This window comes from Myotis lucifugus, unplaced genomic scaffold (assembly GCF_000147115.1).
Source record: "Myotis lucifugus unplaced genomic scaffold, Myoluc2.0 scaffold_164, whole genome shotgun sequence".
Classification (NCBI taxonomy): domain Eukaryota; kingdom Metazoa; phylum Chordata; class Mammalia; order Chiroptera; family Vespertilionidae; genus Myotis; species Myotis lucifugus.
In genome coordinates, this window is record NW_005871212.1 from 2,207,711 (window position 1) to 2,222,769 (window position 15,059).

Here is a 15,059-nt window from a genome sequence, read left to right on the forward strand (position 1 = left end):
GAGGCCTGTTCTGGACCCCTTCCCAGCCCCTGTGGCGCCTGTCCTCGGCCTCCTCTCTGGGGAGGAGGGTCTCCTCTCTCTGCTCCGCATCAGCTTTGATAACCTGGCACAACAAACCAGCCAAGGTAATGGCTCCAAACAGCCATTTATATAGCTCAGGGTTCTGAGGGCCTACCCAGCTGTCTCTGCTGGACCCAGGTTGGCTGAAGCCTGATATTCTAGGTCTGTCTCGCCTGTGTATCTGCTGGTTGGCAGGCTGTTGAACAGGTGTCTGACACTCTGGCAAGTTAGCTAGGGCATCTTCATACGGGCAGGGAGTCCAAGAGTGGCCAGAGGGTCGGCCCAGGGCATGAACACCTTCCAGGACCTTTGCTTTTGCTAATGTCCCACTATCCAAAGTAAGTCTCGTGGCCAGCCAGATTCAAGGGCTGATGGAAAAGACTCCTCTTCTGAATGGGCAGGGCTGCAGCATCACAAAGCAAGGATGTGGGGACGGCAAGGACCAGAAATTGAAGTCACTTTTGTGGTCTATTCTATGTCCCTAACCCCTCTCACAAACCTCCTTGCAGCTCTTCATTTGCGTGGTATGTCAGCCCACGTGCAAGGATTGCAGCTGGCTCGAGGCTGAGTCCTCTGGAAGGCAGTGAGCACTGACCACTTGGGCGTGGGGTTGTGGACCCACCCTTTCTGTGGAAGTTGCTCTGCAGGTGGGCAGGGCTGAGCGTGAACTCACAGGGCATCTCGGTCATCATCACACCTTGGGGATAAGGGTGTTGGTCCTTCCTGCTGCCTTACTTCTCATAGGACCACTGAAGTCAGGACGACAGCACAGGGGCCAGGGGCTGTGCTGAGTGCCTCATGGGGCACCCCATCTGCTCTTCTCACCACGGTCGGTGGGTGGTTTCAGGGAGGGCCGAAAGCATCCTCCTGGCAATGCTACCCTGACACGACCTCACGAGAGGGGCAGCTGTGAATGTCTGCGGGAACATCAGAGATGCTCGGTACTTGGAGCTGGGCAGGGGAGAGCCCATCCCCGGGGAGATTTCTTTCCAGGACATGAGCCTCGGAACCAGATTCCCCTGCCCCAGACCTTTGCACTCACACTTTGGATATTAGGAATATCTTTCTTTCTTTCTTTCTTTTTTATCAAGATCTTGAAATGTGGTAATAAAGTTACTCCAATGAATAGCCCTGCACAACATGGGAAATGTAATAAAGGTGAAAGCAATAAAAGGTGGGGAGAGGAGCCGCTCTGCACCAATATGACCATGACTTGTAAGAAATAAAAGTAATTATCACCTGCCCAACCTGGCCAGCCCACTCCGCGTGCGCAGAAGAAAACCATTTCAGAACCTTATTTCCTATATTGAATGTCAATAATTGGATATATTTATAAGTCTCCCCAGAAGAAAACAGCTTGTGACTTCAAGATGAGAAAACAGTCTTCCAAACAGTGAAAAACAATATATTCCCCATTTTCACACACACACAAAGAGCTTGTTTCGCTGATGTTTTTAAGGTGCTGTTGGAATGATTTGCCTTTCCGGAGCCACCGTGCCATTTCTCATCTTGAATTGCCTCGCAGACCCTGGCAAAGCACTCAACAGGGACCACTTCATCTGAGGCGGCGACGGGCGCTTCCTAGGGAGGCCCCTCAGCTGCCGCCGCCTCCTTCCTGCAGGAAGATGGAGACTCAGGCCGATGGGCCAGGGGAAGAAGGGCAGGGGGAGAATGACGTGCTGTGGGCTCCTCGGGGGCCTGACGGATGGCGGTGACAGCTGTGGTGTGTCCTGGAGGAAAGAGCAGGCCACGCTGGCCGCAGGAGTGGGAGGGCGAGGGCTGCCGCTGCGGACACGGCAAACGCTGAAGGAGGCATCTGCAGAACCAACCGTGATGGAGAGGCAGCCTCCGGGCACTTCATTCCCAGCACACTCCTTCCTTCCCCACCCAGGATGAGGTCAGGCCACCCGCCCCCGCCTTACACCCGCACACCCACACCCCTTTGTCTTTCTGTTCAGCCTACTTGGTGCTCGTTTTCTTGGCCCAGTCTTCTGTTCTCAGCAAAAGCAAAAAAGCGATCACAGAAACCCCAAATGACACTCCCTGTGGGGTTTCACCACCCAAGGCCAGGGCCCCCATGTGGTTGGTGCAGAGTCTTGCTGGCTCTTTCCAGATCTCTCCTCCAACCCTCTTGAGGCCCCCTCCACTCTAGACATGGGTGTGGATTCCATGCTTTCCTGCCTAGAATTTCTCAGGAACGCCCTGCTCATCACAGTAAGAAATAGTATAGGCACCCCTGCTGTCGGCCCTCCCAGATGGGGGCTCTTCTTCCTCTTCTGTCCCTAGATCTCTAGGGTAGGGCCTAGACCCCACCCCCTCCCAGTGCGGCCAGTCACAGGGTGGTTTCGTGAGTGACAGCTCGGGGCCAGGGCAGAGCAGGCATCCAGGCCACCTCCAGTGTGGTCCCACAGAGCCTTCCCGCAGGCCAGCGCACTTGGTGTGCAGCAGAAGATGGCTGGGGCCCATGCCATGGCTCTTCTGGGGACACCCCTAAACGGCCCCAAGGGCGGCTCGTGAGTCAGAGCCTGGCTGGTCGTCACCCCTGGGCCTGCCATCTCCGGGCACCGGTTGTCAGCCGTGTCCAGGGAGCTGCAAGAACAGGTGGCCAGATTGAGAGGGGGAGGCGGAGCAGGGAAGCCTGGCAGGACAGTGTCACCAGAGACACAGGGAGCTGCGTTTCCACGGGGTCTCTGGCGGGGGCAGGGCACTCCCTGGAAAGTTACGATACTCTGGCTGCAGGGTCCGCTGAGCACAAACATCTCCCAGCCACTTGTGGGTCACTAGAGGGGAGACTGTTTCAGCCGAGGGCCTGTGACCTCGGAGGTATCGCCGCATGAGGCCCGAGTATGCTGCCTGCCGCTCTCCTGTGGATTTACACACTCCCGCTCCAACTCTCTAAAATCAATCTTCCCCCAATTGCCTTCTGGCTCCCAGCAGTGTCCGGGGTCTGCCCTGCATGAATAACTATGCAATCTCCTACTCCCAGGGCCACTTCTCCTGGTGCCCCTGCCAGAGCTCTGATGGGGAGGGTGGCGGGGTTGTGGGCAGCCTCTGTGCCAGGCTCTTTAACACTGGCAGGAACGGCCCCTGGTCCAGAGGGGCCTGGGTGGGCAGGCGTCATGGGCAGGGCCTCCCTATTATTGCTCACAAACAAGAGTGCTCTGCTCAGTTGGTAGGAGCCCTCCCCCTATTATTTTGTAGATGTTTAGAATAATTACTTCTTTTTCACATTAATAAATACTCAGAGCTGGCAATTAGCTTAATTTTGACATATATTATGTAAAAAAAATGTCAGAGGGGCTGTGATTAGCTCCCGAGCAGGTTTTCCTTCCATAAAGTGAGCATTCTGCTCACTCTTGGTTATTTTTAAAAAGTGTCCCTCATTAGGGAATCAAGTCTCTTTAGGTGAAGGTAGAGCATCTGCTTAATGGGAGGCTCAAGTTCTTGGGGACCCAGGGCCGGCAGTGGGGTATAGGGCCTTGTGCCTCTGGTTTCCTCCCTTGACACTGGCGGATAGACCCGCTCTGGGGTCTGCCTGGAGGACAGGGACCCCTGAGAATTTCTATGTGTAGTGGAAAGGGGGCGGCAGGATGGGGAGCCCTTCTTCCATCCCCTCTCCGTGATCTTATCTGGGTCTGTCTGGAAAGGCCACCTTCCTCCTGACAGCTTTGGCCTCTCTGGCTGTGCCCTGGGCTAAAGGTGCCTGGGTGTTTGCTCAGGAAATTCTCAGGCAGTCCCATGAGGTGGGTCCCATTAGCTCCCACCGACAGGTGAGGAAACCAGGATGGTACTGAGATTTGAAGCAGCCATGTGGTGCTACCCATTCTGCTTATGGTCTGGCTTGATTCCTCCCCCTACTTCAGGAGCCTGCTCTCTTCCCAGCTTTGGGGGGACAAACAGCAGCTGCTTCTCCATCTCATAGGCCCTGGTGCCCTCCACCCCCCCAGCCCAGCCAGGGAGACCCGCATTCTTGTCTTGATAAAGAAACAAGAGACACCCCACACTCAAGCCCTTCAACTAGAAGCTACTTTCAGCTTTGAATTGGCTGGGGGTTGGGGTTAGGAGTCCAGGGGCATGTGCTGGGACCCACCTCCAGTCCACACACACTTGCACACCATCCTATGGCCCAGGACCCCAGCAATGGGCCCCTTTCCTTCACAGAGCCAGTGTGGGCCACTACTCAGGGGTGTGACTAACTGCATGAACTTGGCCCCTGTGTGAACTCAGGCTAGTTACCAACCCCTCTGGGCCTCAGTACAATGGCATTCAGGGTGGAGCCCACCTCACGGGGATGTTATGAGGACTCAATGAGCTAACATTTGCAAAGGTTTGGGGCACAGTAAGCTGGCAGTAGTTGTTAATATTACTGCTGCTCTAAGGCACCTGCAGCCCAGGTTGCTCTCCTGGAACACCTGCTTCCCACCCCCCTCCCTGGGACCCCTCCGCCCAGCTTTCACGAGGACCCTGCACCTAACACCAGTGTCCAGCAGAGCAGAGGGGAATGCCCTCTGGTGGAGTCTCCCTCCTAAACTGTACCCTCTACGTGCCTACTTCTCCCCAGAGATCCTCATTGGCCTTCCTGTTCCAGGTCTTCCTTCATCCTGCAGTTGAGGGAGCTTGGAAAGTTCCTACCAGACATAAAGCCCAGCCCCATATTCAAAGCCGGGCAGGATCTGAGCCTTGCTCTTACCTCTGAGGCCATCCTCTCATTCCCACACCCTCTCTCCTGGACACTGAACTTTTCTGTTATTCCAATCGCCCGGGCTTTTTCCCAAGCCATTTCCTTTCATAAGCAATAGCTGTCACCTCTGGCCCACCCCTAGCTTGGGTCAGGGGCTTCCCCAGGTGTCCTTCCCAGGGGAGGCTGAGATTCCAAGTCTGGGGCTGCTGAATCAAGGCATCCCCGCCCTCCAGACACGCCCGCCCGCCTCGGCCCCGCCCCTCGCTTGCAGCCAGAAGCCAATGAGCAGAGAGATGCTCCTCGCCTCAGGGCTCCGCCTCCCGGGGTTCCGTGGGGGCCCGCGCTGGAGGGGGCGGGTCAAGGGCTCCGGCTCCCCCAGCCCCGCCCAGGTCCCGCCCAGGCCCCGCCCAGGCTCCGCCCCCCGCAGCGGGACGGGACGGGTCGGGCCTCAGCTGATGCCGCACTTCACGTGACGCCGGAGCGGAGCGAACATGGCGACTGCCAGCAGGTGAGTGCGGTTCCAGTGCCCGGTCTCGCCCGGCGGTGGGGGGACTTGGGCCTCCTGGCTGCACAGTGGTGACAGCCCCCGCCGGGCGTTCCGGGTGGCGGCGCGCAGCGCGTGTTCGCTCCGGGAGGCGCGCCCCGCCCTCCGAGTCCCGGGCGGCGCTGTGCCCGCAGCTCCGCTCCCGGCTCCCCTTGGGTCCTCGGGGCAGCGGGGGGCCTTCGTCCCCATTGTGCAGCCGAGGTGGGGGCTCGGGTGGACGCGCGCGTTCACGGCCCAGACCTTCCGATGGGAAGGCGGCGCGTTGCCAGGGCGCCAGGGCCCCGGCGCTCCGGGAGGAGGCAGAGTTTGAGATGGGGGCACTTGCCCACTTCCTTCAGGGCCCAAATGTCACCTCCTTAGAGAAGCCTTCCCAAAGCACCTGTTCTATTAAAGTATATAGTACATATATTTTTATGTTTCTTGTCTTCCCATTTAGAATGTAAGGTCAGGGCCTTTCTCTGGTTCACTCCTGGGCATCACTAGTGCGCGGTGCCTTGCGCACACAGTAGGTGCTTCATAAATTCTGCTGCATGAAAGAATGAGTGAGTGGTCCTAGTGGGGGAAAGTATGGACAGACCGGGTCACACTGAAGCCTTAGTGATAGTGTCCCGAGTAAGGGAACATTTGAGCAAAGGTTGAGAGACAAAGGTTGAGAGTTCAGAGTGTTCTGGGGACCGGAGTGAGGGAGGTGAGTCTCCATGCTGGAGGGTGTGGTGCCCAAGAAGCTTCTCCAGACTTTGTCCTGAGGGCTTGGAGCCCTTCAGGTGTTTTAATCTGCTCATGTCTGCTTTTTAGATGATCACTGCCTTGGGCTGTGTGTGAGTTCAGGGGGAGGACAGCATGTGGGCCTGGTGGTGCTGGGGCCAGGAGGGGCAGTGTAGAAGAGGAGGACTGCCCCAGATGCAAGGCTGGGTGCTGAGATCAGAATGGAGGAACTGGGAGACTGAGTGCATCTTTATTTTGGGGAGGTGGGGAGAATGACAACAGAAAGTGGCCCCCTCTATTGGCCTCCAAGGTTGGAAGAGCTTAGGACACACAGTGGGCATCTGCTGTATTCCAGGAATAGTACTGAGTCTACCCTTAGGTGTTCACGTGCCACTGGGGCAGGTGGACACATGGGACTCTGTCATCCATCTGCCTGGCTCTGGTCTTGGTGTGTGCCATGGAGGGGCATGGGTCTGAGCTCAGACATAATGAGGCACCCCGCCATCAAGTCATGGCCATGGGCTCCCTGGGAGTCTGATTTGGTGGCCATTAGAGTGCTACTAGAGCCTGTGGCAGATAGGCCATGGGAGTCCTGGGGTGTGTTCCATGTGATTTGGGGAGTAGTGCAAGCCCTAAGCTAGCATCTCAGATTCAACTTGAAATGCTCCTCTGGGGATTGTGTCAGGTTGATTCAGCTCTTTCTAGGCAGGGAGTTCAAGTCTGAGACAGAGGGTCCGCCTGCTCTCAGGTCACGCCCACCCCATCTATGGCACTTGGTGGGAAGAAGCCCTGTCTTCTCCTTGAGCCATGTCTTGAGCTTTCCCTGGATAGAGTTGAGCCTTCTCCCCTGCACAGGACCTGCCTGCATCTGCTCCCCCACATGGCTCTTTTCTTTCTCCTCTTCCCTTTGCCTACCCACCAGCTGGCCCTGAAGTGTCCTGTTCCTCTGACATAATTGTTCACATACTTGCAGGTCCAGCTCAGATGGTCCCTGTTCTAGAATCCTTTCCTGACCCCATCCTCCCACCCCTCAGCCCCTGAGTTCCAGAGAGTCCCAGTTTCTCCCGCTGGTAGGATGCTTCCTCACATCTGCACACCTGCCCATGATGGTTTGGTGAGGGCTTGTGCCCTATGCCTCTAGGGACCTGTTCAGTTGATATCCATGTGGCTGCCCTGTCATTGGTGCTGGGTGACATGCTGCTGAATGAAGAAAAGGGGGACTTACTCTAAATTGTCCAATAGGCCGATCCACTTTCCGGGAGGCTCTTAGTAATTGAGGAAAGGAATTGTGGGTGGGAGAGGGACATAATTTTGAGTAGGATGAGGAAATATCTTCAATTCTTTTTTTTTTTTTTTTTTAAATATATTTTTATTGATTTTTTACAGAGAAGAAGGGAGAGGGATAGAGAGTTAGAAACATCGATGAGAGAGATCGATCAGCTGCCTCCTGCACGCCCCCCAGTGGGGATGTGCCCGCAACCAAGGTACATGCCCTTGACCGGAATCGAACCTGGGACCCTTGAGTCCGCAGCCCGACGCTCTATCCACTGAGCCAAACCGGTTCGGCGATATCTTCAATTCTTAACTGAGTGGCTCCCAGGGATCTGATGCCCAGAGAGCCTTTGCCCAGAGAGAAGTAGTAGGTGAGCTTCCCTGGGTGTGTACCTGTTGGGTCATAGGTCACACTGGAGTCAGCATTCTTCTGGAGAGAAAGTATCTGGAGGAGTCAGGTTGGAGATCAAAGCTCGTTCCCACCCTGATATGGACCTTATACTCCTGGAGAGGAAGCATCAGGCTGACACTGGGCTGGGGTAGGGGTGGGTCTGTGTACTGGCCACTGAGTGCCCCTTGCCCTTCCCAGCCCTTCCCAGACCTGGTCCAGACTCCACACAACCCTCTCTCAGTTGTTTCTGCTTAGCCCCCTGGCCCTCCTGTAGAGAGAGGGAGACAGAGTGGGAGCTGTTGACCAGCTGCCTAGAGGCCCCTCTCACCAGGGTGAGCAGGCTGGCCTGGCTGACAGACAGCCATTGGGCTTGGTGCCAGGCCTGTGCTGGGTGCTGAGGGCGAGGGAACAGACTGGTCCTTGGCAGTGTGGCTCCATCCAGAAGTGGTGACACATTCTAGGGCAAGAATCTTGTCCTAAACTGTGCCGTGGACTGCGTGGGCATCAGAGAGACCTTTGCACCCTCCTCAGCATGATGGTTTTAAATGCATGAAGTAAAATACAGAGGATTACAAGGAAAACCAGTTATAGTGAAATACAGTTATCAACATGTTAAAAAATAAATTTGTGGTATAGCAATATATACTTCTTTATCAACACATTAAATAATAAAAGCCACAGGTCCAATACCCACCTTAATTTTGAAGTAGTGAGAGCAAAAGTGATATTTGAGATACCATGACATCAATGATATATGAGAATATCTGTGATTTTTGTTGGTGACAGTCATACACTACTGATGCTATTGTGGTTAGTTGCTTACATTAAGAAAATTTGAGAGGTTAGAGCAAATAAACATAATTTTTTTTCCCCATCCAAGTAAATGGAGTCCTAAAATTCTATCGGTGAATCCCCAGGGGTCCATGAGCCTTGAGTAAGAACCCCGCAAGCAGGTAGCCATTGAGGGCAAAGGAAGAGGTGGCTCAGAACCGATTTTGGGAATGGGTACAGTTGCGGGGTAGGGAATTGGTTGCAGGAGCAGCGGGATCACCCTTTCCTGGGGCTGCCCCAATCCTGGCCACTGGCCGCTTCCTGGGCCCTGGTGGTCGGTCCGCAGGTTGCGTGCTGGCCTGTGGGGGCCAGAGCTTATTCTGTGGAGGTGTTTGATGCCCGGGAGCCACTGTCTGCCAGCCCCTGCTGTCTCCCCTGGGCACTGCCTGTGCCCTCGGCTGCCTGCAGGAAAGTATACCTATGCTGGGACTTCAGGATGACCTGGCTCTTGCCTTTTGAATTCCGGGTGCCTGTTAGAAGTTCCAGCAGAAACCAGTTGGAGATGTTTTATGAGGGCTGCCTTTGCTGAACTTGCAGAGAAAAGTCACCTGCGTTGGCTCTGGGCCCAACATTCTCTCTGGTGGTTTGGTTTATGTCATGAGAAATCAAAGGGCATGTCTCTATAAACCTTGATTCTGGGGGTGCCCTGCCGTAATGAATGCCTGCAGCTCAGCAGCCTGCCTGCTGGCTCAGGCCGGGCTGCCTTCCCTGAGCTGCACAGGATCGGGCAGTATTGTAGGCTCTCCTCGCAATAGCAGCAGAACTCACAGAGAGGTGCCTTATCGAGTTTTTTGTCTCAACCTGGGCTGCTTGGCCCTCGTGCCAGAAGGCCATAGTCTGGATTCCTTGGGGGATTTAGGCCTCTCAGAAGGTTCTAGACTAGAGGAAGCCCAGCCCTTCTAAGAGCCTTCCAGGTGGGGGTGTGGTGGCAGGCCCAGTGGTGGGATGGAGCTGGCACCTGGTGTGTTTGAGGAGGGAACTGAGCCAGAGGGGCCAGGAGTGGTGGAGAATGAGGTGGGTGGCACTGGGCTCTGCAGGCTGAGGTTGGGATTTTCAGCCAGTTCTGCTGTTGAGGCCTCTTGGATCTGGGCATCTGTGGCAGTGCCTCGGTGTCATTCCTCGGTGCTGCTGGGGAGTCTGTAAAGATGAGGTTCTTTTCTGTGCCCACCCCACTCCATGGGCTTTGCTGAGTGGGGGAAAGAGTGTGCGGGACCCTGAGGGACACTGCAGGGATGCTGACAGCTGCACTTTCAGTTCCTGACAGTGTGGCCAGCTGGGATGCAGGCATTATGACTGTTTCCTCTGCCCTCTCATCCTTGTGGCTGAGCCTGACAGGAAATGGTCTGACTTACTGGGAGCCTTAGCCCCTTGTGTCCACCCTTCTGGGAGAGGATGGAGGGGAGGAGACAGGGGAGAGGGGAGGGAGGCTGTAGTCCTGTCAGCATATGTAAGCTGTGCATGGCCCTCCACCCATCCCAGCCTGGCTGGGGCCCCAGGGTTCTGCTTCCTGCCCTGCTGAGGCTGATGTGGCAACTTCTGATCTGCACGTGTGTGTGTGTGTGTGTGTGTGTGTGTGTGTGTGTCCATGTTGTGACTATTGTTTACTCAGCAAATAACTATTGAGCACTTGCTGTGTGCCAATCAGGGTGCCAAGTCCTGGGCATAGTAGTGAGCAGAGCAGACCGGGTCTCTGTTTTCACAGGGTGGACAGTGGGCAGAGGCAGACCTCACCGATGAGCCTCAGTGAACACAGGCTGCATGTGTGTTAGCAGGGGAATGTGTCCTTGCAGCTGGGGACCTGGCTGAGCCTTCCTCAGGGGTTACTGAAGAGAGTGCAGTGCAGGGTCGGTTTATAGAGCTGTGGGCAGGTTGAGGGAATCGGCGGAGAAAGGGGAGGGAAGTTGGTCAGGAACCATCAAGGGCTGCGCTACAGGAAGGGCAGCCTGGCGGGACTGTGGCCCTGTGTGAAGGGCCTGCCAGCAGTCATAGTTCCAGACTCCGTCAGGGGCTGGGAGTGGATTCTCTGTTCTCCCCCCTCTCCTCACCTACTCTCGTCTCCTCCTTCCTGCCCCCTCGGTGCCTCTCCCTGGCTGGACCCACCTGGATGCCAGAGGCGGGGAAGCTTGCTGATGAAGAGTCCTCGGTGTTCCCTGGGCGCAGAGCTGGGAGGGTGGAGGAAGCCCAGCTCATACCGAGTGGGAAGGGGGGCGGGAGGGGGATAAGGGAGGGATGCCAGGGAAGACCATCCTGAGAAGGTGGCGTTGGAGCCAAGATGTGAGGAGGGTTTCTGCCTCTGAGGGTCCCATTGTCCCTGAGCGGGTCTACCTCGGGCTGGCCAGTAGCCTGTGGGTTCAGGAGAGATTTCACAGCACGAGTCCAGGTGATTTTGAGAGCACGTTTATTAAAGCTGGGGCACTGGCACCAGGAAGGGCTTAGGATAGAAGAAGCAACAGGAGAGCCTAGGCGGGGCTGCTTGGCCTGCTCCGGGAGGGAGAGAGGACCCTGAGACCTTTGTTTTGAGGGATTTTAAAGTTTAGAAGGTTGGGGAGGTCTTAAGGAAGGATCTCAATAGAATATTCATTAGCTTTTCCAGGTGTAGCCTTTCAAAGCCATTGTCTCCACTGATTGGTTGTTGCAGCTGGTCCTGGCTTATGCCCTGGTTTTGCAGCTTTTCTGGGCCTGGAGCTGAAATACAACTGAGGCCTAGATGTTACCTGTAGGGAGGTGACCTTCTGTACCTGCTGTAAGTCGCTCTGCAGTTTGTTCAGCATCTGTCTCCGTTTCCCTATCCGCTTGTCCTGGCTCACTGCCCTGTCTCACCACAGCCAGGTGAGTGCATGAGGTGCCCGCTGCCTTCGAAGTTCCATGTGCCTGGCTTGGCTCTCTCTCATGCCATCGCAGGCAGAGCCCTCACTCTCACCTCAGCTCTGGGCTGCGCTCGCTCGATCGCTGGGCCTCCACGCCCACCCTCCCCCCACCCCACCTGCTGGGGCTGCCCTTCCTTCCTGCACTTAGGCATTCAGCACTCTCAGGTGCTGGAAGGAGGCAAGGTCCCTGCCCTCCTGGAGCTTACATTGTACCTGGGGGGCCAACAGTCCAGTAAACGTGTGATGTTAGGCAGTGGCACATGCTCTAGAGAGGAATGAAGCGAGTAGGGGATATGGTTTGGGTGGGTTTTTGAAAAAGCTTCTGGGAAGAGGGGCATCTCTGCAGAGACCTGGGAAAATGAGGACGTGAGCACCGGGAACAGCAGCGCAAAGGCCCTTGCGGGGTGGGGCGTGTGCTGGTGTTCAGGGAAGAGTGAGAATGCCTTGCAGGTGGAGTTTGGGTGTTGGTTCTAAGCTCCTCAAAGCTGGGGATTAAGCTTGGCTGTGTTCTGAGTGCACCCGAAAGCAGGAGGCTTGAGCAGGGGCGTGCCTGCTCAGATTTGCATTTTTGAAGGGCCCCTTGGGTGGTGCACACCAGGCTGCGGGAGAATCTGGGACTGAGAGCTGTTGAGAGTTCCCTGCAGTGGTCCAGGTGGAAGATGGGAACTCCAGCGTGGAGGGCGAGCGGAGGATGGAGGGAGCCCGGTGTGGCTGGAGCTGGAGCTGGGCAGGGTTTCAGCAGAGAGTGTGGCCCTCAGTGTGCTGGGCACCCAGAGGCCTGTGGGTGCTGCAGTGCAGGGAGGAGCTGGGCTGAGACCTGATGGAGTGCCATGAGAGAGCATGGGTGGCCAGGACATGGGGATGGTGGGCTTAGGTGACTTAGAGGATGTTTACTGCACAGGGGAGGGAACTAGACTGCTGGAGGAGCACGGGGGTCAAGGGAAGGGCTTTTATTTATTTATTTTAAAGAAAGTGAGGTTCCTGTGTGTCTGGATGCCGAGAACGCTCCTGAGGGGAGAATTGATGCTGGAGCAATGCAGGGAATAGGCATCGAGGTGGGCAGCCACGCCAAGTGGAGGAGCTGTGGGAGCAGGAGTGGGGAGTGTCCAGAGGCAGGTGGGGTTTGGGGAGTGGGTGCTGGGGAGGATAAGCTGTGTTTCTCAGTGAAAATGGAAGCCAGTGTGGGGGATAGAGGTGGGGGTACACACCCACCTGCCCTGCCAAGCCTGGCTCCTCCCAGCCCAGTGAGTCTCAGCAGCCAATCCCTTGCTCCTTCTGTTCAGGTAGACAGCACTCGTGGGTGCTATTCTGAAAAGGTCACCTTGTTATGGGTCTGCTCATTGGCTCAAGCAACTTTAGTGTGATTAGTTGACAGCAGTGGATTTGTTTGTTCCAGTGGGGGGCGGGGGACAGTCCTTGTAATGGTGGGGGGGGTGTTGCCTCACTAGTAATTCAGTGGGTGGGGAGGGGTTGTCCTGAGGGTGTGTGTATGGGGGTGGTGGGTGTCCTGGGTGTGTGTGTGTATGGGGGTGGCGGGTGTCCTGGGTGTGTGTGTAGGGGGGTTGTCCTGGGTGTGTGTGTGGGTGGGTGTCCAGAGTGTGTGTGAGTGTGTGTGTGTGTATGTGTGAGGAACGGCCAGCTCAGCTGCAGGTCTGTGATTTGCAGAGGAGATGGCAGCATGCAGGCGCCTGGGCAGGGATGCAGTGTTGTTTGGGCCAGATCGTGTGTTTTCAGGCATGGATGTCAGGTCCTTGAGGGCAGGAATTGAATATGTCGCCAAACCATTGCAGGCTTTCCCTCCCTGTGCCTCACCTGCCGTGGTGACATCACCCCATGTGGCCCAGCGCTCAGGGGCAGTAGGGGAGGCTGTGGTTGAAAAGCCCCTGTGGTCCTCGGGAGGCCGGTGAGGAGCCTTGTGCTCATGGGGTCCCATGTCAGGCTTAGCCCTCTGGTCACCTCAGACTACCGCGGTGGCCGTGCTTGGCGGTGCTAACAGGCCTGTGTGGCTGTGTGTGCTCTTGTCTTTGCAGACCTTGGTTTTGGCTGGGGAACGAAACCCTGAAGGTGCCTCTGGCCCTCTTTGCCCTGAACAGGCAGCGCCTGTGTGAGCGTCTGCGAAAGAACCCGGCTGTGCAGGCTGGCTCTGTGGTGCTGCTGCAGGGTGGGGAGGAGACGCAGCGCTACTGCACGGACACCGGGGTCCTCTTCCGTCAGGTGAGCCCACCCCTGCAGCTCCCCCACTCCAGGCCTCCGGTGGCTGCCTTCCTCCTCCAGCATCCAGCCTGGAGGGCCTTGGGCAGCTTTGTTTCCTGAGGGACCCTGAGAGGCTCTCTGAAGGTAGGCCTGGGCCTGGGCGCCAAGGAAGCCTGCATTCCTGGGGGCAGAGCTGTCACCAGCCAGTCTCAGCTCTCTCGGGTCAGTACAAAAGGATAATATTTCCGGGGGAGCAAGCAGGCTAGCTTCATGGAGGAGGCAGCGTTTGGTGTGGTTGCTGGAGGCCAGGGTGAATTCTGACAGGTGGTGCTGGGGATGGGTGTTCCAGGTGGGGGGATGGTGTCCATAGGAGTGGGTGGCAGAAGGTGGGCTGGGCCGCTTCCCAGGGCCAGAGAGAGGTGCAGATGGGGGGGCTCAGTCTCTTCTGCCTGCAGCAGGGAGGACGGGGCTGCAGAGGTCAGGGAGGAGGCTTGTGAGCAGGGTGCTGAGAATGAGCCGGAGGCCCAGGCATTCTTCCCAGCTTGGCCAATGCTGACCCTGAGACCCTCACCTGGGAAGCGGTCCAGGAGCTCCTTGAGGTTCTGGAAACCTGTGGGGTGGCAGGTGGCCCAGCTGCAGGAAGCCAGTCTGGATGTGGAGGCATTGGCTGAGAATCGCTGACATCACCCAGTTCCCAGGAGTAGGAGCAAGGACACTCAACAGAGGAGCTCACTGAGAAAACAGGGAGGCCCTGAGCTGGCCCCACTCTCGTTGACCCTAGCATTGCACCTACTTCACAGATGAGGAAATCAAGGCTCCAAGAGTGAAGCTGGGCTTAATTAGAACCCCGTCTCCGGACTCCGAGTCTAGTACTTTCTTCTCCCTGCCATGCCCAGAGCTGGGGCCTGACACACTGGGAACTCCAGGACCTCCCTGGGGACAAGCAGAGCCTAGGGAACAGACCACCCAGCATCCAGGGGCCTAAGGGACATGGCCACCCAGCATCCAGGGGACTAAGGGACATGGCCACCCAGCATCCAGGGGCCTAAGGGACATGGCCACCAGCATCCAGGGGCCTAAGGGACATGGCCACCCAGCATCCAGGGGCCTAGGGACTTGGCCATCCAGCATCCAGGGGCCTACGGACATGGCCATCCAGCATCCAGGGGCCTAAGGGACATGGCCACCAGCATCCAGGGGCCTAAGGGACATGGCCACCCAGCATCCAGGCGTCTAAGAGATATGACCATCCAGCATCCAGGGGACTAAGGGACATGGCCACCAGCATCCAGGGGCCTAAGGGACATGGCCACCCAGCATCCAGGGGGCTAGGGACATGGCCATTCAGCATCCAGGGGCCTAGGGGACATGGCCATCCAGCATCCAGGCGTCTAAGAGATATGACCATCCAGCATCCAGGGGACTAAGGGACATGGCCACCAGCATCCAGGGGCCTAAGGGACATGGCCATCCTGCTCCAGGGGCCTAGGGGACATGGCCATCCAGCATCCAGGC

At 56.8% G+C, this 15,059-nt stretch overlaps 1 protein-coding gene across 1 annotated transcript in view; it reads left to right on the top strand.

Annotated features, from left to right (window-relative positions):
• Window positions 1-5,164: 5,164 nt before the first annotated feature.
• Window positions 5,165-15,059, top strand: part of PEPD (peptidase D) — a 115,975-nt gene continuing 106,080 nt past the window's right edge. The window contains 2 exon segments of the mRNA XM_006095976.3: window positions 5,165-5,249; window positions 13,382-13,565. Coding sequence (XP_006096038.1) covers window positions 5,233-5,249; window positions 13,382-13,565 — 201 coding nt within the window. The 5' untranslated portion in view covers window positions 5,165-5,232.